Raw genomic sequence first — 26198 nt, forward strand, 5'->3', positions numbered from 1 at the left:
TCTTTTGTTTTTAATGGCTTGTCAAAATAAGTCAGTGCGTTGAACGTGGCTTTAACGCGAACATATTTTTAGAGCTATGATTTTGTTATGATTTTAAAAGTTCGCTTACTCCGCAAGAGTGTAGTGCTTGCCTTCAAAATGCTTTTGGGATTGAAGCACCACATCTGAGCATCGTGAGGCGTTGGTATGGTGAATTTAGTAGAGACAGTATTATTCTAGATAATGATTTTCGTGAAGGTCCACCGTCCACGGCGATCATTCAAGGAAACGTGGCTACTGTGAGACGACTCATTGAAGAAAACCCACGAATCACCTATGACGAAATTAGAGGACAATTAGGGATAGGTATGAGACAAATACAAAAGATTTTACAAGAATATTTAAAAGTCGGGAAGCCTTGTTGTCTTTGGATTCCTCACGAATTAACTTCAGTCCAAAAACAGGTACTTTTTGACTGATGCCGAGAAATGCTGCTTATTGTTCAATAAATAAAAAAATAAAAAAATATATATATGTCGAATACCGACGGTCTTAAAGGCGGTGGGCGCGTGGGGTAGTATCTCGATGTATTACTTCACAGCTAAACCAATACCTACCATTGCTACCAGTGCATGAAATAAACATTCGGACTCGTTAACCATACTAGTGCCTACTATATTTCAGTACTAAATAATAAAAAGAACTAATTTCTTTAAGGATGTTAACGGATTACTTTCAAAATAAAAAGATCACATGAAACCGTTAAAATCTTTATTCAAGTCAAACTAGGCCGCTACAACCCTAGACATCTGACCTAAGAAGATTTAGATATGGGACCGGCAACAAACTCAGAGGGACAAATCTTTTCAAAACAAGTTAAAACAACACATAATACATCCTTTCTTTATTTCACAAAAGTAAGCTACTAATGAAACATAAGAAACCAAAATGACACTTGAAATAAAACACTTAGCTAAATGGTTAAACAACGCTAGATTCTATAAGCTATCAGAATAATCCTTCAGGTATAAGCCTTCAGGAACGTAGCGAGTTAGGCACGAGGTTGGCTAACGAGTACGTCCGATCTCTAGCGAGGTCCGATCAAGAAGAACTACCAGCGGCGGAGCCACCCTGCTCCCGCTTCAAGTCAAGTTGGCAAACCTGCTCGACCAGTCTACCAACATACCGACAAAAATGCCACTCGTGCCTACGCTCACTCGAGAAAAACCTCTCGACGTTCCAAAGCCTTCTACCTGTCATCTTAGTTCAACAATACGCCAATAGACGGCGTTACTCTCTACACAACTTTATTTATTTTGTTACAACCAAATAATACGTAGCTCAACATTGCTAATTAAAATCGATTAGCCCTATACAGTATGGTACAGGCGTCTAAAATAATGAACTATAACGCTGCAATACGTCTTTCTGGTGCCAGGCTCCGACATATATATATACAGGGTGATCAATCCAAATGGGTCAGTATGGAGAAGTTAGAAACTATGAGAGATAGCGAAATATGTTCTTAGGAACCATGGCTTCGATTTTAGATTTAATAATAATGGCATTCAATTTTTTTCTTAATTCTCTCATACATAACCGGGATTCGAACATGGTCAATATTCTTGTTGTTTGTTTGTATGGCAAGTTTTAAACGATGCGTGATAGCTGGGGGGTGCTCGACCAAATATCATAGAGGGCCCCGAGACAAAACAAACTAGATAAAAAAAAAACAAAATGGCCGTCTTTTTTCTAATTTTTTCAGGGCTTTAAAAGGGCGAGCTTCAGGCCGGGAGACCGAAGGGTGACCCCGGCGGAAGGCCGAAGGCCCGGAGCCTCCACCCCGACTCCCAAAACGCGAGGCCGAAGGCCGAGCTGCGTGAATGCGGTGCTTCCAAGCGTTCTACCAAGTCAACTGTCTTGACGAGCGAAGCCGACGGGCCGAATGCCCGACGTCGAAGCGTCGAGGCTTGCGAAGGCCAAAGGCCGAGCTCCGCGTAGGGCGCCGAAGGCCCGAAGCGTCACATGATAGGGGGCAGTTGGAGCTTAAACACGACCCAACACTTTTCCTATTGGGAGTCGGGGTGGAGGCTCCGGGCCTTCAGCCCTCCGCCGGGGTCGGCCTTCGGCCTCCCGGCCTAAAGCTCGCCCTTCGGGCTCGCTTAACCTACTTGGGACTTTGACTTTGCCCGTGTCCGCCACCATTTTAGATTTTTTAAAAAAAATATTTTGACATGGTAATTTTGGACCCCTAGGCGCGGCTAGCATGCCAAATCTCAGCGCGCTCGGACCAACTTGAAAAATAAAAAAAAGTCGGCCATTTTGATTTTTTTTAATGTAGTTTGATTTGTCTCGGGGCCCTCTATGATATTTGTTCGAGCACCCCCCAGCTATCATTATATATGGTATCGTTTAAAACTTGCCATACAAACAAACAACAAGAATATTGACCATGTTCGAATCCAGGTTATGTATGATAGATTTTCAAAAAAAAATTAATGCCATTATTATTAAATCTAAAATCGAAGCCATGGTTTCTAAGAACAGATTTCGCTATCTCCTATAGTTTCTGACTTCTCCATACTGACCCATTTGGATTGATCACCCTGTATATCAAATGAAGGGGCTCATTGTAAGAATCTCAGATATATTTTTTCATAATTTTAAAATAAATAGTTTAGAAGTTATTTAAGAAAATACGCAAAAAATTACCATTCCCCCCCCCCCCCTTATCTCCGAAACTACTGGGTCTAAAATTATGAAAAAAATACACATATTAGCTCTTTTCCTATAGATGACAGGAAAACCTATTAGAAATGTGCAGTCAAGCGTGAGTCGGACTTAAGTACCTAGTTTTCCGATCCCTACGGGTTTTATAAAGACATTTTACTCACTTTTCTCTAAAAAAAATATATTGTTAAAAATTGTGTAATCTACTGAACCCTTGGAACGCGAGTGCGACTCGCATTTGGGCGGTTTTTGTATTATACTTACATACAATAGTTCTTGTAGAAACGAAACGGCCAAGCCACACAATTTTGGTGTAGAGCTAGTAAAGTTAGAGGGCTTATAGAGTTAGAAGCTTGGCAAGAGATCTGATAACTTTTTGACAGTGCGAGCCTTATGGTTTCGTTTGGGCAACATTTTACATCAAAATGTTTTTGATGGGATTTCACTTCTTTTTGTAAGTTGTTTATGACAATCTTCCATCCCCTAATTTAAAGGGTTGGGGGTGATTTACTATGAAAAATCCTGAAATAAGTATCTGGGGGCATCTGTTACACAATGTACTTCTTACTGATTCCCCATATAAACCCTTCACCCCGTAAGGGTAAACTTTGGGGTTGAAATCTGCCTTCACCCCGTAAGGGTAAACTTTGAGGTTGAAATCTATTCTATATCCTTCCCCATAACAATACCTATCTACATACCAAATTTCAACTAAATCGGTTCAGCGATTATTGATTTCCCATACAAAATTAAACCCCATCTTCATCCCCTTAGGGATACATTTTTTTTGAATTTATTTGTTGTTTGTGTACTAAAACTATCTTACATACCAAATTTCAGCTTCTTAGAGGACTTCAGGAAGTACCCGGTATTGATGATCATCAAGTGAGTGAGTCAGTGACGAAATCGAAGTTTTTAGATATGAATAAAATCTTAAGTATAAGAGCTATGCAATTGATATGCTTAATAAGTCCGAGAACTTTGTTTATCTGGTATAATCCAACCCCAAGTTATGAGGGTTCCAAAAAACGACGAAGCGCTTCGAGAAAAGGTAGATAGTGCCCTTGCGCTTTTCTCGTCTTGGCGGGGGCACTGCCGTGCCCCCAGATGTTAAAAGATGAGACTACTGTAACTAATAAAGATTTATGTTTAGTTACCTACACTTTTTGCGTAAACTAGACAATTTTTATATCTTTAGTTATTAAGACCCAAAATAATTATTTTCACTTATTATAAATAAATCCTCCTGTTATGAAGTATCAAATATTGCTATTTGTATATGTATAACTCTTAAGTTAAAAACTGTCACATGTCAAAATGATTATTTTTTGCGGGATTAAGTAATACACTGGTAGTGTTCAATAAGGCCCATAATAGGACTTTTATAAAAGGTATATTTTCCAAGAGTATCGTAATATTTTTATAACTATTTTGGTATAATGAAGAAACTTAAATAAATGAGAAACCTATTTGAGTGAGTTTTTCATACTTCATATCCTGTTTATTAAAAAAAAAACCATTTTAATTTAAGGTGGGCTGTATATAGGCATATACGGCCTACACGGAATATACAATAAGTTAAGTGAGGCCACTTACCTTATTGTATATTCAGGATGTATACCGTGTAATATTGAGCAGTTGGTTTATAATATACATATTATGATATTGACGTTGAATAGGACAGGACATGACAATAGGAACCAGAAATAGGTATAGTTGGTTAAACCAATTTGTCAGTAAATAAAAACAAAAAACTATATTCATCCTTTTCTTTTGGGTGCTAGTACTAGTGTAAGTCAAAGATAGTATGATGATTCTCCCTGTCTATGTTTGAAATGAAACAGTCCTTTGACAAACTATGTATAGTAAAAAATAGTTGTGAATATCTTGTACATTTTTATTACAATATTAGTCAAGATAATGAAATATAGCTGGTCAAGCAAATCTTGTCACTAAAAAAAGGCGCGAAATTCAAATTTTCTATGGAACGATATCCCTTCGCGCCTACATTTTTCAAATTTGCCGCCTCTTTCTACTGACAAGATCTGATTGACCAGCTGTAGGTATTTTTACTTAATAAGATATTTTAATTTCACGTAATGTCCGCATCTAATTTATATATGTGCACGGTAAACAAACAAATGAATGATAAGAAAAGACAGACAGTGTTACTGTGTTAGTGTGTGTGGGGCGAGGGGCGAAGTATAGGTAGGCTATGATAGGCCCTCGAGCGCCGCGCCGGCGACTGACGGACCAGCGCGGCGTATGTATGAATTTCGCGCCTTTTTAACTAGATTTTACTATTACAATGCAAGCTACACACAGAAATTTCTTACTTTCCATAATATGGCTGCGTATATTATTTTATAGTAATAGACTTATTTTTACAGACTCTAATTCAATATTAGATCTTATAGGACAAAAAACGTATATTAATTCTAAAGCATATATCTTATTCTTCTAGCTTTTTAGCTTGCCTATTAACTTATAAATTTAGATATGTTGTTGTGGATTTATTAAACTTTAATTCAATATCGACAAAATAATAAGCTAATTGTAGTTTGACAAAGAAGCACGTTAATAAAAATTCTAATAATTTTACATTATAAAGCGTCATACATATTATAAACAATGGAACTTAAACATTGCACTTTAATTCAATATTAAAAAATCATAACTAAAAATATATAAATACCTAATTTATATCTAACGCTCGTTCTAACTTTTCATCATATATAGCATATATGCTTAAAAATATGTCCTATATCAGATAAGTATCACTTTTTCAACTTTAGAATTATCAAAACTTTTAGTGCAAAAATCCGGTCCCACTATTGAGCTAAACATGCTGAACAAATGTTGGTCAGTTTGAGGAGTACAGCCTTTAGTTTAATTTATTGCTCCTGTTACAGGAAGAACCCTGTATTTTATAATTTGTACAGTGTGGTAATTTTATTTGTGCTAATTCACACTTTTATTTGTGCTAATTCACACTTTGTATCTCAGATTATTGTCACTGTGTCATGGTAGGAAATGGTACAGAAATCAAATTCCTTGTGCATACATAAATAGGTAGGTACCTATACAAAAAAAATATTTAAATGTCTAAAATAAACCGTGGAGTCATACATTTTATTACTTCTAGGGCCACTTGTACCATTCGGGGTTAACTGGTTAAACCTGGAGTTACCATGGTTACCAGTACAATTTGACACTGGGCTTACTGTTTAACCAGTTAACCCCGGGTTAGTGGGATGGTGCAAGTGGCGTAGCATATAGTCAATGTCAGATAGAAATAAATAATTTTGTCTTTCGTCTTTACAGCCAAAATGAGACTGAGAAAAAAAACGAAATGGACCCGGATAAGAAGAGGAAATCAGATGACGCCCGATACAAGTGCGAATACGACGGCTGCGAGCGGACTTACAGCACGGTCGGAAATCTGCGCACGCACATGAAAACACACAAAGGTATGTACTACATCATGTACAGAGATTTTCAGATTTTTCACCATACTCTGAGGGGTGCATTTGTGTGTCTGAACAACTTTTATTATAAGAGCCAAACCCGATTATACAAAGAAAAACCGGCCAAGTGCGAGTCGGACTCGCGCACTAAAGGTTCCGTACCATAACGCAAAAAACGGCAAAATAATCACGTTTGTTGTATGGGAGCCCCACTTAAATATTTATTTTATTTTGTTTTTAGTATTTCTTGTTATAGTGGCAACAGAAATACATCATCTGAGAAAATTTCAACTGTCTAGCTATCACGGTTCATGAGTTACAACCTGGTGACAGACAGACGTATAGTAGAGCCTTAATAATAGGGTCCCGTTTTTACCCTTTGGGTATGGAATCCTAAAAATCTGCTGTGTCAATGTTTTTATGGAATAGCAAATTTTTTTCGCGGATTTGGAGTTGGCTCCATAGTGGGTAGATGTTTTTCGTATAACAGTAGCTAAATCACCCTCAGGAAAAAAAGGAAATATAATGATAATATTTTGATTTCCAGGTGAATACAGATTCAAATGCTCCATGCCGTCGTGCAACAAGGCGTTCCTCACTTCGTACAGTTTGAAGATACACGTCCGGGCGCACACGAAAGCGAAGCCTTTTGCGTGCACTATCAGCGGCTGCAGGAAGGCATTTAATACTCTATACAGGTAATATTATTATGTATGACCTTACTACTCATAAGACTCCATTACTTTGACGACCGGTCTGGCCTAGTGGGTAGTGCTCTGCCTGTGAAGCCGATAGTCCTGGGTTCGAATCCAGGTAAGGGCACTTTTTGTGTGATTGATAAACGCAAATATTTGTTTCTGGGTCATGGGTGTTTTCTATGTATACAAGTATGTATATATGTAATAAGATTCGAATGCTGGAAATAATGAAAGCGATAAGTATCAAGAAAAAACAAAATTGAAGAAATCATCCACACTAAATCACGTCCTCACCCAACAAGTATCACAACAGAATCCCAATAATGACAACACAACATTTACAGCTACAAATCACTACAATTTACGTCCATTTGGAACTTGGCCAAGCATCACAGTGTTGACTGAAAATAACCCCTATTGTAAAGGCATAAAATCCATCGATACTCAGTTTAGTTTAGACTTTTAGAGTGTATATAGCAGGTAGTTAGTACTGTTGCTATCAGATATATCTAAGCGGCTGAGGTACTCACAAAAAAATATATGAAAACGCCTCTATTGCCAACGCACTAGAGTACATGTTCAAATATTTTTGAGCACCTGGCTGCTGCGATATATCTGATGGTGACTGTACAGAAACAATTATGGGTACGGTCGAGTTGATAAACATCTTTACAAGCCCACATTCCAAAAATATAATTACACGAGCTTATTGTCAGTGTCTTACAGGTGTAAATATATTTTTGGAACGTTGGCTTGTAATGTTTGTGAAGTCAACTGTTCAGCAACAATTTTATTATGTGCACTTTATACCATTGAGATAAGCTTGAAAATACAGCTGTTAATCGAAAGATGCCCATTAATTTTATTATGTCTTAATATCTGGAACATGTTTTATGCTAGCTTACCGATTATTCGAAAGACTGAATCATTATTTTATTTTCGTAAGTGACTCAAATGTCAAGGATTTGTTTACGCTCTTACAGTTTTCTCAAAACAAACTTGAGCTGCAGTAAATGACGTTTTGTGGCACAAAGAAATGACAATATTTTAGATTTAAGATATTGTACCTACATTTAAGGACTGTCCACACCAAAAGTCGTTGACGCACCGTTTACGCATCAAAATTCTAGTGGATCAATGAGTTGAGTGCTAGACCTCCAGAACTCCCATGGCTCCGCCATTTAAAAAAAACCAACAACTGGATTGTCAAATGAGTTATTTTTATTATCGAAGCTGCTCACCAAATTTCACTCAATAACTACCATGATTGTCATTTAGAAAAAATCCAAAAACTGAATTGACGAACAAACTATATTTAATTATCGAACCAGCTCAGCTCACCAAATTTCACTCAAGAACTCCCACGACTCTGTCATTTAGAAAAAATCCAAAAACATGAATTGACAAGCAAACATATATTTAATTATCGAACCTGGGGGCCGATTTTTGAAATTCGACCACTCGATTTCGTGTATTTCGTTAAATGATATCTCCACTACTAGGCGTTTAAATTCTACTAATAGAATTGAAATCGAGTGGTCAATACCACTAGATTCCAAATTTCGATCGCTCGTATTTAAAAAATTAGCATTTCCCCGTTATGGCGGCTTCCGAGTGACGAAATCGAGTGATCGAAATTCAAAAATCGGCCCCCAGCTCACCAAAATTTACAAAAAGCGGCTGAGAAATGCGACCTGTTAGAGAACAGCTGGATAGACATACGACAACATTGTTGCCCAAGCTGAAAGAGGGACATTCGCTTTTCCTCGATTTACAAAAAACAAAATTATTGGTTGATATTAATCTGTAATTTTAATTACGAATTTTGCATTTCTTTTGGTTGCCATTTGCTACCGTTTCGTCGCGCTATCTTCGTTGAAGAGCATTGCTAAACTCAATTAAAACTTCAGGTTGCGAGCTCACCAGCGACTGCACAGCGGCGACACATTCAACTGCCAGGCGGAAGGATGCACGAAATTCTTCACAACACACAGCGATTTGAAGAAACACATACGGACGCATACGCAGGAGCGGCCTTACAAGTGAGTCTTCAATATGGTGGATAGACTAGCAAAGAAAATGCTGGCTGCCTGATGTTTTTCTGCATTTGCAGGTGCAATTATATTAAATGGGGTTTTAGAGTCAACAGAAACTCGATGTCCGAAGGTTAGATTTTATAACTCGAATTTACAAACATGTACTTATATGTGTTAACTGTGCATTGCATATAGCGTGTTGTTAAAAGAGTAGTCATAAAATAGGTTGCCGGGTTTATTCCAGATGTGTGCGGGAGGGTTGCGGCAAGTCGTTCACGGCCTCGCACCACCTCAAGGCGCACGCGCGCACGCACTCCCGACCAGCGCCCGCGCTTGTCCCGCCGCCTCCAACTCGGGTATGTGCTATAGCTTTATTATCTTATCTATGGAACTTTAAAAACTTTAATTTATTGTCTCTTTTTTTTCGAGATCTTACCCGTCTGATTTACCCGCAGATCGAAACGGAGCCGTTTCTAGAAATCCCCGCCAAACCGCAACCGACGGACGGCATGAACTGGGAGGGCCTCCTCGAGTCCTTCGGCAGAATCACCACCGAGTCCAACTCCACAGATGGCAGCCTCGAAGATATCAACACGGTCGACCCCCTCCCGACCGCCAGTGTCGACATAACCGACTTATTGTTTGACAACGCCAACCCTAACAATTTAGACTACGACCTTAACTTACAATTTGACAAAAAGAAGGAAAACTCCTGGATCCATCTCCAACCTACGCTGATCGATGGCAAAAGAAAAGCTATGCAACTCGCTTTGGCGAATGAAATCGAAGTACAAGCCCCGTGGGTCGACGTGAGCGCTTTAGCCGCATCCATATCGGAAACCCCGGTCAGCATTAAAGAAAAAACTCCTGAAAGCATTTTCACTATGGCGACTTTTGTACCGACTCATATGCAAAGTTATATCGATTTAAATCCCGAAACTGCTAATGTAATAACGCAAAGCGCCTTCGATTTGGCTTCACCAAACATTTTAGATGTAGCTGACAAAGTTTTTAATGATAGCGAGCTGGTTTCCAATATGTCCACTAAAATTGAAGACATTGAAAATTTCCTAAAAGATGACAGATCTTTAAATACTCCACCACCTTGTAGAGTTCATCAGAATATCGAAATAAATCCGGCCAATTCAGTACTCTTCAATTCTGATTTAGATCTAGAAGACACATTGCTATTTGACAACGAACCTTTATCAGACATGTATGTGGTAAGAACTGAGAATATATTCGGGAAAGAAATTGCTAAGAGAAATGCATTGGCACAATTAGCAGCAGACGCTGGTATTTGCAATTGCATGACATGCGAATGTGATCCTACATTGGGAGAATGTAGGGGCGACTGTCAAAGCAAAGAACCAGAACCGATACAGCCAGAGAAACGTAAATGCCCAGATACTTGTGACTGTGATGAAGATTGCCAATGTGACCATGAAGCTATGAAATGTGTTGTCGGTTGTGGTAAAGCTACTGACACAAACCATAATACCTTCTTAGACTACCATCGGAGACATAAACTGACAAGCTTGGAAGAACTAGGAGTATACACTGTTCATGAAGATGATCTACCAACAGCAACATTTGTTGAGCAATTATCTTGTTCTTGTGACAAATCTACATCCTCTAATGTTAATAAGAAATCAGAAGACTTTTCAGAAAATAACAATTGGGAAACTGGTTGTCACGGCGTTCAAACTTCTGAAGGCAAGAAAGAGTCTGTGTGCCAAGGCAAGAAAGAATCCACTTGTCAGGGTAAGAAGGAAACTGCTTGCCAGAGCAAGAGTGAAGCTCCTCAGGGCAAGAAAAACTCTCCTCGTGAGAGTAAAAGTGGGTCCACTTGCGGAGGCAAGAAAGAATCTACTTGCCAAGGTAAGAATGAATCTAATTGGCAAGGCAAGAAAGAATCTGCTTGCCAAGATAAGAAAGAATCTACTTGCCAACGTAAGAAAGAGCCTTGTCAAAGTAAGAAAGAGTCTACTTGCAAAAGTAAAGATTCTTGTTGCAATAACAACACATATTCAGGTAATGGAGGTTGTTCAGATGCTTCCAAAGATAAGTGTTGTGTTACAGTATGCATTAAGAAGTTAGAAGCATTCAAGCAATTTTTGTCAGACCATGAATTACTGGGTGCTTTGAAAGCGCACAATTTGGATTTGACTTCGATGTGATGCATTTAATTTTACATTGTTATCAGTGCCCTGTTTATCAAAAGCTTGTAACTTGTAATACAAGTGGAAGTCCCTTTCTAACAAAAGCTGTCAAAAAGGGACTTCCATTTGTATTACCAGTTACAAGCTTTTGATAAACAGGGCACAGTTCTTTTCGCTTACATTTAACAATGCAATATAGGTTTTAGGTGACCATGAATTAAAATGATGCTTTTAATTTTAACCAATCATGCTGCGATTACGGCCACGGACAAAACCATTCTAATTAGTATTTTCTTTGTATCTTAGTTATGGAATTGGCAACATGAAATTGCAAATTTAGGCCAATAGTATATCACAAGTATTATACATGCCCTAAGTTTAGGCCTAAAACTGCCGTTTTTATACATGAATAAATTGTGTGATATTAAGTGCAAAAATATCCAAAGATGCCTTGTCAAAATCCTTATTAAATATTTATCTAGTATATTAATGCCAAATATGTGCCGTCAATATCAAGTTTTATAGTACAGTCACCACACGGGATTGTTATGCCATTTAGGGTTTTGTTAAATTGGAAATTTTATAGAGTAAGTAATGAACAACCAATTTAGCTAGGACTAGGACCCTAAATGGCGCAACAATCACAGAGCGTGATAGTACATGTTCTTGAAAAATATATTTTGTAGTTTATTATGAAATGCCTAAATAAATAAATAAAATAAAATATATTTTACAACTATATTAAAAATACATTATATTTGTACTCAATTTATGCAGATGGTGCCTTTTAAATGTTGTTACTGTACTTAATTGTTGTGTATAAAAATATACTGTGTTGGATTTATGAGATTTTAATACTTTTAAGTGTAACAAGCAATAATAATGCCATAACTCTAGTCTGTGTAGTAAATAAACGCTTTTTAGAAATGTATGTATTTTATTTACGAATACATAAATATAAAGTTACATCTACATTATAATATTTATATTATAATAAAAGTTAGAGATCAAATAAATATGAGATTCATTCAATACTTTTAGCTCTTACAAATACTACAGTTAAATAAACTTAATATATATAAGGAAATTAATTTTGCTTCCATTCTTCCCTTTTTATTAAAACTAGTATTTTATTTTTCATGAAATGTGGATGCCAAAAAGTGAGCCTATTTTTTATGACAACTTTTTCAATAAAATACATTTAAATACAACATAACATAACAGTACACCTTTTTATACAACTCCAACAACAAATAACTTTATATGATAAAGTCAAAATGCACACAGTAATTAATAAAAAAATATTATGTATAAAATTGGAGGCTGCGTAAACTAATTATTGTATGTCCTTAAATTGTTCAAAATAGTAAAAATTATACAATCATTATTCATATCATAACATAGTAAGTAGGAAGCTACATACATACATAGTTGGTATTTGTGAAACTTCTACATATACTAATATGTAATACATTTCAGATATTAATGGATAAATGGGTTAATGGGGATGTTGCTACTTTGGCCCATCATGCATAAATAAAGGGTTATTCGCACTAGCTACCACTGGAAAAAATTCTTAAGGGGCCCATTGATTACCAGTCCACAGGACGATATCGGCCTGTCCATAATATGCAAAATTTGACAGCTCCAAACAACTGACAGGCCGACGTCGTCCTGCGAATTGGTAATCAGTGGGCTCCTTTAGTTGTTACCAGTGGTAACACCTGAGAATTTATCACAGTTCTTATGCATGTTAGTAGGGCGGTACTTATCAACCTACATTTATGGAATGTATAGCAGCTATGTCTACATTTATGTGAGTTATACTGAGCTATAGCTACATACTAGGTAATTTCAAGGTGTTGTACAGTCACACAGGATTGTTATGCCATTTAGAATTCTTGCTAAACTGGATATTCTAAAGAGTAAGTATTGAACAACCAATTTAGCTAGGAGCCTAAATGGCGCAACAATTATGGAACGTGATGGTACCTAAACTAACGTCGCTTCTTCTTGTCATTCTTCCGTGCGCGATTACTTCGGTGTCCCGGAGATGACTGTTCCGAGCTGCAATCATCACTGTCCGTGTATGGCTGGAAATAAATAGTAATAATTATAATACCATCTACAAACTATCTTTAACCAAGCAGATATGTCTACAAGTGATATTACGATTTTTTTTAACTAAATAAAAAATTCACAACTCTGGACAGGATTTAAAGTTGCGATTTTTTGGAACACGGGTATAATTGCTCTTAACCAATGTGCCAACATTTATAAAATAACACAATAAATTCTGCTCAGACCTTTTACTAGGGGTTCCTAAACTTATTTATACATGTTATTTAGATTTGGTACCTACAAGTTAATACTATTAGTTATTTTCTATGCAAGATATGCAAAGGCCCATGATTGTGGAATATATAATTTGTACAAGGGGCCTCAGGAAGTCAGACTAAATACAAATATTTATTATTCCACTGTTCAACAATATTGTTATGTAGTTGTAAATTATAGCTCAATTCTGTGAAATTGTTGTAGAAGGAGCTCTTAAGGAATTCTAATAAAATGCATGGAATTTAAATAATTACCCTTTCATAAACAATCGGCTCACACTGTTCGTCGGTCAAAGTAACACAGGCCAGTAGACACATCAGTTGAAAAGCTGCACCGAGGTATAGGCCATATCTTATCACCGTGCTCATCAAATCTTCAGCAAAAATCTCGCTGAGTATCATCGTCGATTCAAGAAACGATCAATAAACGTTAAACACTCGCGAAAGTGCTAGGCACTTTACACTAAATATAAATTTATGTTGTTTTATATAACAAGCTTGAGTTTTGAGTTTAAATCAAATAATTATTTCGTTGTTTTGTTTCATCACTTACTCGCAATCCCAATACCAAATCATTTATTTATGATTTATTTTCAATTTGACATTGATTGACCGGGACAATGGCGGATATCCGCAGTGTTACCATTACAAACGTAAATAAATAGTGATGTAGTGTCATGTGTAAACCGGTAAATTAAGTTCGCTTGCTTTTTATAGTTTGGCAAGCCATTTCCGTCAGTAATTAAACGCGGCAAATTTAAAAAATCTAGGCACGAAAGCTTGTCCTCTCATAGAAAATTTGAATTTTCGTGCCGACATTTTTCTACTAACAAACCGGGTTTACCAGAGTTATCTACATATTATACATTATAATATATATAAAAAGTCAGATCAAGCTAAGTTGGCAGCAATTTTGATAGCCCAGACGGTGCAAGTGTTATTATAAACGTCAAACTTCTATTAAATTATGACGTATAACACTTGCACTGCGTGGGCTTTCAAAATCGCTGCAGACATTTCTTGATCTAACTCTTGTCTTGGTCTGCAACCCAGCCAGCAATTAAAACATTAGGCAAACAAGAAAACGACGAGCCTAATGGAAGGCAAATACTGTAGGCTAAGGAGGTTCGCTAAATTATATTTTATATTACTCAACCAAAAAAAATCAATATCCCAATGCCTTTTACTATACAGCCAGTCTCACTGAAGTTGTAAGTTAATTATTTTTATCACGCGTAATCAATAAGTAGCCAGATTAATTGAATAATAAAATGGTTTTCCAATTTCATCTTTCTTGAACATGGTTATGTAGCACGATAAATAACTGAATAGCCCTGTGTAATTGAAAAAAACTATACAGGATTTTCTTTTACTTTCTAAAATAATATGGACGCGCTATTGTAATCTATAATTTTTAATATATGAGTGTGCTAAGGATACATTGATTGTTATATAAAAATGATACGTATTTTTATCAATGGTAAGTAAAAAACATCGCGAGGAAACTTTACTGAATTATTCTCAATAAGGTTTAGTTTCGCTTTCCAGTAACATATACTTGTTTTTAAGACAAAAAATATATATTCTATTATAACGTATCTTTTAAAGGTAGTCGAATGACGGCTGACCTTGACCACTTGAAAAACATTTCAGGTATTTTGCTGGTACTCGTAAGTAGAGTAATATGTGATGATGATGATGACTATTATTTTGGAAGTTCCTCAGATGAGGATGGAGGCGCTTATCAGGATACCATATATGATTCCAGAGATTATCCTCTTAATATGGAGGGATCTTTAAGACAACGCTTGGCTTTGGTGAGTAATTTAGTCTTCGTGGACTTAAGTAATATGAACGCTAAATGTATGTAAGTATTTTCAAGCTCTATTTTACAAACTAATCATCCTTAGATCAGATTGGCTAATATTTATAAAGTTTTTCCGAGCCTTGACCATTGTAAAAAGTCATTACTTTTGAGATTTTAGAACGATGCAGAAGTGGCGTGCATAACTCTGGCCGCAGACGTTCGGAATTTTCATTCGGTTTCCGTCACTTTTCCGTACGGAATGACAGGTGGGAACAGGACATCGCTTTACAAATGCACTCTCTCGCTTGCACGTGTCATCCCGTACGGAAAATTCCGCAGCAGCAAGCAGCCAGGGGGCCAATTTTTGAATTTCGACCACTCGATTTCGTGTATATTTTGTTAAATAATATCTCCACTACTAGGCATTAAAATTCTCTCCACTCACATGCTTTTGGTAACTGTAGCTACCAGCGGTCACCCTTATTTTATTATAATAATAGAGGTCACTGAAAAATATCAAGCAAGTAGAATTGAAATCGAGTTGCCAATACCATATACCAATCCATAATAGATTCCAAATGTCTATCGCTCGTATTTCAAAAATTAGCATTTCGCAGTTTTCCACCGATTTTCGAGTGACAAAATCGAGCGATCGAAATTCAATAATTGGCCCGCTGCGCGGCTACCGCGAAAACCGAAATTCGCAAATTGCGGGGATCTTTCTCTTTTACTCCAACGAAGGCGTAATTAGAGTGACAGAGAAAAATCCCCGCAATTTGCGAACTTCGATTTTCGCGGTTATATCCCAGGGTAAATTGTCAACTAACTCAATAGCAGGTTATTATATACCTATTTACTTATACAAAATGTTGCAGAATGGCGCCATTGCAGAACCAGGCAAAAGTTTCGTCTGTTCACCCATTTCGGCCCTGATGCCACTAGGGAAGCTAGCTTTAGGGGCAACAGGCACCTGTAGAAGTCAGTTAGAGGAGGCTGTTGGCGTAAGATCAAGGTCGGAGGTAGGCAACATACAACTTAACTACTTTGATTGACTTTTCTTTAAGAAAGGGATATCCGACTTATCACGTCTACTTTTGGCTTGCGGAAATAAAGCAAAGAGATAAAGTCCATACAATACGGCCCATAGGATAGTAAGTGCCGCCACTGTCTTGTCCGGATTTTCGGAGCGGGTGGACGCGTATTGAAAGATACAGGCGTACTTAGCCTGCTACCCTGCTAGCAGCAGTACCGTCTTTACCATAAGGGCGCACGGGGGTCACGGGGTCCGTGCCCAGGACTCCCATCCTCAGGGACCTCGAAGGACAGACAGTAATAGTATATTTGATTACTAATAATAAATAGAAGATCATAGTAGAACAATGTTAGTTTAATTCGCCTTCTTTACTTTCCAAAAGGGTCTCAAATTCTTATGTGCTCCCTTGGGCCCAAGGTAATTTTTCATGGGCATTGCCTTTTTGAATTTAAATCATATACCTAAACCTTTCTCAAAAATCACTCTATAGGTTAAAACCGCATAAAAATCCGTTCAGTAGTTATTGAGTTTACCGCAAACATACAAACAGACAGACGCGGCGGAGGACTCTTTTATAAGGTGTAGTGAAGTACAATGGAAGCCTTGCACGCTGGATGATTACTTCTTAATATTAATTGCTTACATTTTCCACAGCTGAAAAAGAGCTTCCAATCTTTACTGGCTGGACTTAGATCACTGTCTGGTGTGAAATTAACAGTTTGCAGCAGAATATACGTCTCCAAGGAACACACACTAAAACCCGAATACACACGCGATGCTAAGGAAATTTTCAAATCTACCATCAAAAGAATTAACATGAATAAACCAGATAAAGTGGCCCGTAAGATTAATAGTTGGGTAAATAAAATATTTTTTATTAAATAGCCTTTTAACATTTTACGGTTTTAAGTTTTTCAGGGGCTAGTTTCTCAAAAACTTGTAACACAAGCGGATGTCACTCTTTGACAGCTTTTGTTAGAAAGGGACTTCCACTTGTATTACAAGTTTTTGAGAAACAGGGCACGGTCGTTATCATTATAAAAGTCCCGTTATCAATGGGATTTTCAAAAATGTTAATATTAGGTTGATGGAAACTAACGCAATGACCCTTGATTCGGATCGATGGGCATCTTGTTGATTCTGCTTATTATGGTTTTAATGTGGATTTTACTTACAGGTAAAAGATAAAACAAAAAACCTGATACCGGAAATAATACAGCCAAATAGTATCTCTCCGCACGCTTCGGTGATATTAGTAAACGCGGTCTATTTTTCGGTTAGTATATAATTTGATAATCATAATATCATTGTATCACATGCTGTATCACATGTGCTACATCACATATGGGCCGATTTTGATTTGTTGACTGTTTACGATTTGGATACCTTCTTGCCACATGATTTTGATGAACTGACGCATTAAATATAATGTACCTACCTACTTAATTGCATGCTATAGTGCCAGGGGAAAAGTGAGAAAAACATTTTTTTTTCTGTCATTCGAAATGTCTTCTTATTCAAACTTACACCTATTAAACCTAATTTTCGTGTTCGTGAAATATTCAAGCCTTGATTCATTTTTTGCTCTTTTCAGGGTAACTGGATGAAAAGATTCCGCGACATCGAAATGCGAGACTTTTACACAGCTACTGACGTCCGCAAGGTTCCTATGATGACGAGGGAGGGCAAATACAAATATGCTAAAAACGATGCGCTCGATTGTCAGGTAAGAACAATATACAATAGTTTCAGGGTATCCTCCTACTAGTCAAATCAGTTTCTTATTTCTTAGAACAGTCAAAACGATTTGCTTATATGGAATTTATATAAAAAAATTACACAATGACGTCACGACTGCGAAGGTCCGTTGGGATGGGGTCATATGTGGGACTCGCTCCTCCCGTATTCCCTCTGTTCCTCAGAGGGGGGGAGGAGAATAAAACGGTCAACTCACCTACCTTTCTCAACCTAACAACCTCCTAGGCTCCTACCACCCTACAACCTCCCTGCCATTCTACAACCTCCCTACAACCTAACGACCCTAACAACTCACCTTTTTATATTTCTATCCGATAAATAAAATAAAATTTGTGTTTAAAAATAACTGCTATATCTATGTTTTTATAATAATTATCTGCTCTTTTATTTTATGCATGGTGTGAAATTATTTATTTTAAATACAGTCAAATACCTATTATACAATCTGGCAAGCCAGATTTTTTTTAGTAGAAATCGGCGGCAAATTTGAAAACTTAAGGCGCGAAGAATCGATCTACCCGACACATTTTGAATTTCGCGCCTTCTTCTAACTATCAAAGTTGACTTGTAAGAATATATTACTGTAAAGAATCATTTCCATTAGTAATTCTTTCTCTCTCAACTGAAAAATTTCAAGAACATAATTGCCAACAGTGCCAACGCCACCTAGTGTACTAAAACCTAACTAAGGACCATCGCTGTTGTTCCTACTCACGTTTTGCGATTCTTATCGGCTGTAGCACAACACTAGTCATTTCAAAAACAGGCAACACATGACATGACATTTTAAATCCGTAACAGACGGGCGTACCGAACCGCGATCTTGGTCTAGTCAGTATAATTAATTATTAATTATCTCTTTCTTTTGCGACCTTGGTCCGGTCAGAAGCCTATGGCGAAAACTGAAGTTCGCTAATTGCGGGAATCTTTGTCTTGTACTCCAATGAAGGCGTAATTAGAGTGACAGAGACATGCCCGCAATTTGATAAATTCGGTTTTCGCAGTTATAGCCTTGTCCTATCGAGTGGAAGGTGCTACCGTAGCACCAGGTAGCACGTAATTTCCTTTAACGCAGCTATAAGTGGGAGCAAGAGAGAGATAATATATGCTGTCCGGATCTAGGTCGCGATCCGGTACGCCCGTCTGTTAAGCCCCCTCCAGACTATGTGCGTGAATCGCGCCGCGACGTCGCGGAGCGAACATATCACGAAGTTGACGTATGACTCCACACTCGCACACTTTACGGCGATTTCGCAGTTTGGTTTGCGGCAAGATGGCGGAAAAGCATCAGCTGATCGAGTTTAACTGTTAGTTATCTATGGCATCATACGTGATTTAGCTGTTTTTCCATTTTGTTTTCTTGTGAAACCGTAAAATATAGCTGCTTAATATAATATAATCATAATTTAATTCATATTTATCTTGCCACAGAGGAGCCAAAATATTGTGTAATGTGGAGTCTTACAAGTTCGCGCTTCGCGTCTCCTTTGACGCGGGCCGAAATACCGACAAAAATCGGAGAACAAGGCGCGAAGGCGTGAACAATCTGCGAAATCGACGCCACACTTGCGTTCGCGGCTTCGCCCGCGATTCACGCGCATAGTCTGGAGGGCGCTTTACAGCTTTAGTACAATTTATTTGTCTGGTCCTTTGTCCAGTGGGATTTAATAAAAAAAATCCTTATACCTGTGATTTCGTCCGCATCCAGCTCCAGAAACGATCAAGGACAAAAATCAAGATCAGTGACTAAAATCCACTTTTCAGATAATAGAAATCCCCTACGTTGGAGGCCAAGCATCATTTATTATAATTCTACCAAATACAAAGGACGGGCTGCCAATGCTGCTATACAAGTTAAAACTTGCCTCAGATTTGATGCAGACTGGTATTAATAAAATGCGAGTGGAGAATGTAATAGTGTCTATTCCGAAGTTTAAAACTACTACGGAATTAGATCTGAAAGTTTCATATGAAAAGGTAAATAAATGTGACATCCCACGGGTAAAGGTACCTTTTAGCGGTTGGCGTTTACGCTATTATTAACGCTGCTCCAATATTATTGCGGCGCTATGCAACGTAAGCGCCGGCCGCCATAAGGTACCTTTTCCGTGGAACGTCACAAATGCTTTTAATGACTTTGGAATAATAATGCCTAAAATCAAACTTAAACTCTAGCATCCATCGAAAACCACATGGGACATCCTTTCAGGGTCGATTTAAACGCTTTAGTCCCCATTCGCACGAGAGCTTTTTCAACAGAGTTTAAAAAGCGCTTGAATCTGTCCGCACCCTATTTAATTTCGACTTAACGACCAAGGCTTAAAGTCGAAGATTCAACAATGCTTGATAAAAAGCGCCACCGCTGTCGTGTGAATAAATACACATGTATCCATTTGTGTCATTCAAACGCTTTTTAACGCGCTTTATAAAAGCACCCGTGGGAGTGGGGGCTTAGACGAACTCTAAAAGCCATGACAGACTACCGCACCGTACCGTGACCTTGGTGCGGTTCGGCCACGTATCGATAGTCTGTAAGGTGGTTCGTACGCGCGTTAAGCACGCAGCTATAAGTTAGAGCGAAAAAGAGATACTTTGACCTCTGAATACTGTAGAGTTTAGACTTTTAGACTCAAATAATCATTCGTTTCAGTTGGGATTAAATGAAATGTTAAAATCCCAAAACTCTGGTTTAAACGGAATAGTAAAAGGAGACAAACACTTGTACGTGTCGAAAGCCATTCAAAAGGCAGTTATAGACGTAAACGAACACGGCACAGAAGCGGCTGCTGCTTCTGGTGAGTACTTTATGTTATACAGGATGGACCTGATTAGGCCGACCAATTTTAACTACAGAGTGACCCAAAGATACTACCTACGTCGAAATCATATCTACATATGATTATGGTGATACTTAGTTAAAGTTAATCGGGGTCTTTCGTTAGCATCATGTATATTTTCGTTTATCTTATTTGTCATTGTTGTTTTTGTCATGTTTTTGTCATTTTTATTACCTTCGATTTTTTTGTTGCATAATAAAATACCAGCAGCAGTGGTGGCCGAGTGGATATGACGTCTGACTTTCAATCCGGAGGTCGCGGGTTCAAATCCTGGCTCGTACCGATGAGTTTTTCGGAACTTATGTACGAAATATCATTTTATATTTACCACTAGCTTTTCGGTGAAGGAAAACATCGTGAGGAAACCTGCATACATCTGCGAAGAAATTCAAAGGTGTATGTGAAGTCCCCAATCCGCATGAGAGGACTGAGAGGAGGCCTGTGCTCAGCAGTGGGACGTATATAGGCTGAAATGATGATGATGATGATAATAAAATACAAGCTAATGCTATCTATACATACAAAATCACTGATAATATTAGCGTGTAGATATTTTATTATGCAATAGGCCCCAAAACGTTTTTATAGGTTCTGATATTAATGCTAGGCACAACAACTGTCTTCAACGAATTATAAAATTAAGAAGAAACAAATGAATTAGGAATTAAGGTATCTACAATTAACCTAAATAACAACTGATTGGTCTAATGCCAAAAGGAAAACAAAATATACAATAAAAAAACATGGATAGTTGTATGTTGTTATTCTGTCTCGTAACTCAGGAGACAACAGAGAAATCTAAAAATCTTTTAAGGCTGTAGTGAATTGGTGATTAGCATAGTCCGCAAAGGAATAATGGTTTATTTGTTAAAATTTAACTGTTAACGAGTAACGCAGGAGACATTCCCACAAAATTAGCAATTCCATAAAGCTTTGATATGGGTTGTTGATTTTAACGAGGAATGTAATGTTGTATCACGTCATCTTAATTTTTTTCTATCTCAATCACACTTGCACGGTAGGAGGAGTGATTAGGATATACATAGGTGTGGATTGTGCTTATATTAAACCTAATAAAAGATATAAAGAGGTAAGTGTATAATTTTGTTCAACATGTTTACTTATTTTAAGTGTCAATTTTTTTGTAACAACATTACACTAACAACATTAAAAATTAAAAGTACCTGTTAAATTTAGTGTTAGTTAAAAAATATCATCATTATCACATACATCCCTTATCAAATATATGTCGATAAAATTTGTGTATCCTTATCCGACATTTGAGCGGATCAACTTTTTGGGTTGTTATACTGTCCAGCTGTCCAAGAGACAATATTAGTAGTAAAGTTAGTTGCAGATATAAAGTAGAAGACAGAAGAATTGATAGAAGTTTGTATGCAAAAGGGTACTTTTTATTTGCAGCTGATCGTACAGTTTCTTAAATGAAATTTTGTAACACGTTCTAGTACGAGTAAGATGTAGAGATCCGATTATGGAAATGGTAAAAAAATCAGGGCTTAAAGTGTTGTCCAGGATAACGTAACCATGTCAACGAGTGACATTAAAAAGTTGATTTATCGATTTTTTTTTTAATAAGATCTCTCTGGAAGTAAAAAAGGATTACTAGATATATTATGTGACCTTTTCTAAATGTTCGAGAGATTGAGAGGCGATCGCTTTTTTCCCAGCTTCTAGTACTTCTACTTTTTAGCACAAATTATTAAAAATACTTGCCTAAATGCCTTGCAACAAGTAACATTTTAACATACAGTATATTTGAAAAGGGGAAGTTTAGGCAACCTTTACCTGTCTCCTGCGTTACTTACTCTTGGCACACTTTCAGCATTTTTATAGTTTTACTATATTTGATTTACGTTAAATTATCTACATTTTGTTTCAGGGATGGAAGTTTCGTTAGTATCGAAGCTTATAACAACAAAAATATTTAACGCGAATAAACCATTTTACTATTTTATTAAAGTTAGGAAGGAGAAAATTTTTTCTGGTATATTTGTAGGTTAAAATTAGAAAACAAAATACTTCAATGATTTACTGTAAACGCGTTCACTGCCAGCGCGAGTTCCCAGCTACGGATGTAGCTGATTACAAGTTTTTCCACTTTGTAGCTGTAAAAAGCCTAAGAACACAGAACCGGGTAGTAGCGGGTAATAGCTGGCAGTGATTGTATTAATCTCGTCCATCTATTAACATCAATTTGTTTATAAGTCTAACTTCAAGATGTATATTAAATGAAGTGCTTCAAAATGAGGTGCTGTAAGTACTTCAAAAAATGTTTAACATGCAAGTGCTTTATTGTTTTTGTATTCTTAGGTAACACTGAGTGATTTGTGCAAAATGTATTTATTAAAATAATATAGATTTATGTTGCAAAGTTTAATCTTTTGTTTTATTGAGCAAATATTTCTTTTCTCTAGAACCTCCACATAAACTAACCTACATACTGATATTATCTTAGATCCTGTGTTAAATTTTCTTTGGGACATTTGACTAAGGGCGGAATTATCATGCATGTATTTTGAACTTGCGCATGATATACATAATTATAATGTTTAGTCTGCTCAGCTGAAATTTTAAAAAGCCTCCAAGGGGTGAACCAACTATTTCTAGTCACTCGTTGCTATAGAAAAATACCACTAGACAACCCTTAACATGTTGACTTTACCAGATACATGCATTTCGGTGGACTACCACACTGGCTTATAACTACATATATAAACCATTTTCATAATGGTAACAACACATGTTATTGGAACCCGACATTTTTCCTTACAAACTCTGCTAATATTATTTCCTGGAGAACTGGACAGAATGTACCAACAAAAAATAGTCACTTTTTTGCAATATCAAAACGATCCGTTAGGTTAGAATGAAGTTTGAATGAATGAGCATATGTTTTGTATTAGTATAAGTGTTTCTATGATAAAACAAAGGCCTGAACTTGGTTTTTCGATACCTAATTATTTAAAGTGCATAGGAGTAGATGCCTTATGAGTAGGTACCGAAAGGTATAGGTAGTGAAAATGAAACTGATTTTTTTTTAAATTAAACACATTAGTTATATGTATTTATGAATATCTAAAATTACTAATTCTAAACTACACTAAAGCCACGAGAAGATACCGGCAAAATAAACTTGGCAGGTCACATTGATTTACATAGTTATATGTACTTATTATTCGAATAAATGAGTTCCGCTATCAAATGTTATAAATACGTAAGGTTTATAAATTATATTTTTTTTTTTAAATTTAGATTAACCAATGTTTTTCTGTCTCCTCCGTTATGGTTTTTAATTTTATTTTTGCAAAATATGTATGAAATAATATTATAGTTCTTAACAATCAAGAAATAATTGAATTTAACATATTTTGTTTCAGCGGTGGAAGTTTCATTATTGTCATTAGTTTTAACCAAATTAAAGTTTGAGGCCAACAGACCTTTTTACTATTTTATCAAAGTGAGGAAAGAAGTGCTTTTTACGGGTGTTTACAATTAAATAATCAAATTTATTTCTGTAATTTGTAATAAAAATAAAAAAAAAACATGGGCAAATTCTATTCGTTTCCTTTTATGTCCCTAAATGTGGTGAAAAATAATCGTGCTTTCTAGCCGCGGTAAATAATAAATAAATAATAGTACTAGGTACAGAAGATTCACTCTCTAACAAAACGTATCTGTTACGATTAGTATGATATGACCGCTAGGTGGTCACAGCGCCACGCGCAGCTTATGGCTAGCCTCCAAAATTGGCGTGGGACGGATGCACGATTGTAGATGAATGATTGTAACTACTTGCCTGTTGCAAAGCGACGAAATCGCGAAGTGAGGCAGGCCTGGCGGTACTGATAGAACAAAAAATTCAATATAAAAAATACATACAATGCCAAGTTTAGGGTGAAGGTTATACAAAAAAAAATAAAGTGTGAGTTTCATACAAGTCCATTAGTACAATTTTGCCTTATGTGTAATTAGGTAAGTGATAGATTTGTCACCTAAAGACATATTTAGACCAAACGTTTCTTGTCTGCTGCTATATACATCTGGGTTACTTTCAAAATAATTTTATTAAAAATTCAAAATAGTTTTATTGAATACTATTGAATATATTGTTGCAGTTATTGAAATGGTCGGAAAGTCTGCAATATTTAACGACATTAAATTCGAAGAGAGCGCTGGTGGCCTAGCGGTAAGAGCGTGCGACTTGCAATCCAGAGGTCGCGGGTTCAAACCCCGGCTCGTACCAATGAGTTTTTCGGAGCTTATGTACGAAATATCATTTGATATTTACCAGTCGCTTTTCGGTGAAGGAAAAACATCGTGAGGAAACCTGCATACATCTGCGAAGAAATTCAAAGGTGTATGTGAAGTCCCCAATCCGCATTGGGCTAGCGTGGGGACTATAGCCCAAGCCCTCTCGCGCTCGAGAGGAGGTGTGCCCAGCAGTGGGACGTATATAGGCTGAGATGATGATGATGATGATGAAATTCGAAGCTAACAGACCATTTTATTACTTCATCACAATAAGGGAGGAGAAGCTTTTTACTGGTGTTTACAATTAAATAACCAATCTATAAGAAAATCTACATTTTACCACACTTAAAACAACACTTACAAATCTTACAATACAATCACCTAATTTATGTATTTTAGACACTAATTTGTTATTAACTCTCTTCTCTTCTTCCTCGCGTTATCCCGGCATTTTGCCACGGCTCTTGGGAGCCTGGGGTTTGCTTGGCAACTAATCCCAAGAATTGCCGTAGTCACTAGATTTTACGAAAGCGACTGCCATCTAACCTTCCAACCCAGAGGTGAAACTAGGCCTTATAGGGATTAGTCCGGTTTCCTCACGAGGGTTTCCTTCACCGAAAAGCGACTGGTAAATGTCAAATGATATTTCTTACATATGTTAGTTCCAAAAAACTCTTTGCCCGGGGTTTGAATCCGCGACCTCCGGATTGCAAGTCGCGCTCTTACCGCTAGGCCACTAGCGCTTCTGAAAATCACATACTTAACTAAAAATTTAAAAAAAAATATTTTTATCGAATAATGTTTTGTTTCAGCGGGGGAAGCTTCATTTATGTCCAATATTTGGTACAAAATAAAATTCGAAGCAAACAGACCTTTTTATTATTTTATCAAAGTAAGGAAGGAGAAGATTTTTACGGGTGTTTACAATTAAATAATTCAGGTTTAAGAATCTTTAATGTGATCATCTGCAATTTAATACTTACTTATTGTTATGGCGCGACGACCCAAAGTGGATCTTGACTTCCGACACCAAAGACCGCCATGCTTCTCTGTCCAATGACATTTCTGTCCAATCCACGGCGC

At 36.9% G+C, this 26198-nt stretch overlaps 2 protein-coding genes across 3 annotated transcripts in view; both read left to right on the forward strand.

The window, feature by feature from the left end:
• LOC134665704 (uncharacterized) overlaps positions 1–26198 on the forward strand; it is a 223661-nt gene that overhangs the window by 4636 nt on the left and 192827 nt on the right. The window contains exons 2-5 of the mRNA XM_063522663.1: positions 6034–6179; positions 6724–6874; positions 8785–8916; positions 9155–11115. Coding sequence (XP_063378733.1) covers positions 6034–6179; positions 6724–6874; positions 8785–8916; positions 9155–11090 — 2365 coding nt within the window. The 3' untranslated portion in view covers positions 11091–11115. The remainder of the gene's footprint in view (positions 1–6033; positions 6180–6723; positions 6875–8784; positions 8917–9154; positions 11116–26198) is intronic.
• LOC134666276 (antichymotrypsin-2-like) lies at positions 14807–24397 on the forward strand. Of its 2 annotated transcripts, none has more exons than XM_063523430.1 (9): positions 14807–14888; positions 15062–15225; positions 16091–16234; positions 16903–17106; positions 17426–17524; positions 17843–17974; positions 19771–19983; positions 20657–20801; positions 24242–24397. In XM_063523430.1, exons 1-9 carry the CDS (start codon positions 14867–14869, stop codon positions 24358–24360), a joined length of 1242 nt encoding a protein of 413 aa, XP_063379500.1. In that variant the 5' UTR covers positions 14807–14866; the 3' UTR covers positions 24361–24397. The 2 variants fall into 2 exon arrangements, with proteins under 2 accessions (XP_063379500.1, XP_063379499.1); XM_063523429.1 differs by lacking the exon at positions 24242–24397 and adding an exon at positions 22744–22990.

This window comes from Cydia fagiglandana, chromosome 7 (assembly GCF_963556715.1).
Source record: "Cydia fagiglandana chromosome 7, ilCydFagi1.1, whole genome shotgun sequence".
NCBI lineage: Eukaryota > Metazoa > Arthropoda > Insecta > Lepidoptera > Tortricidae > Cydia > Cydia fagiglandana.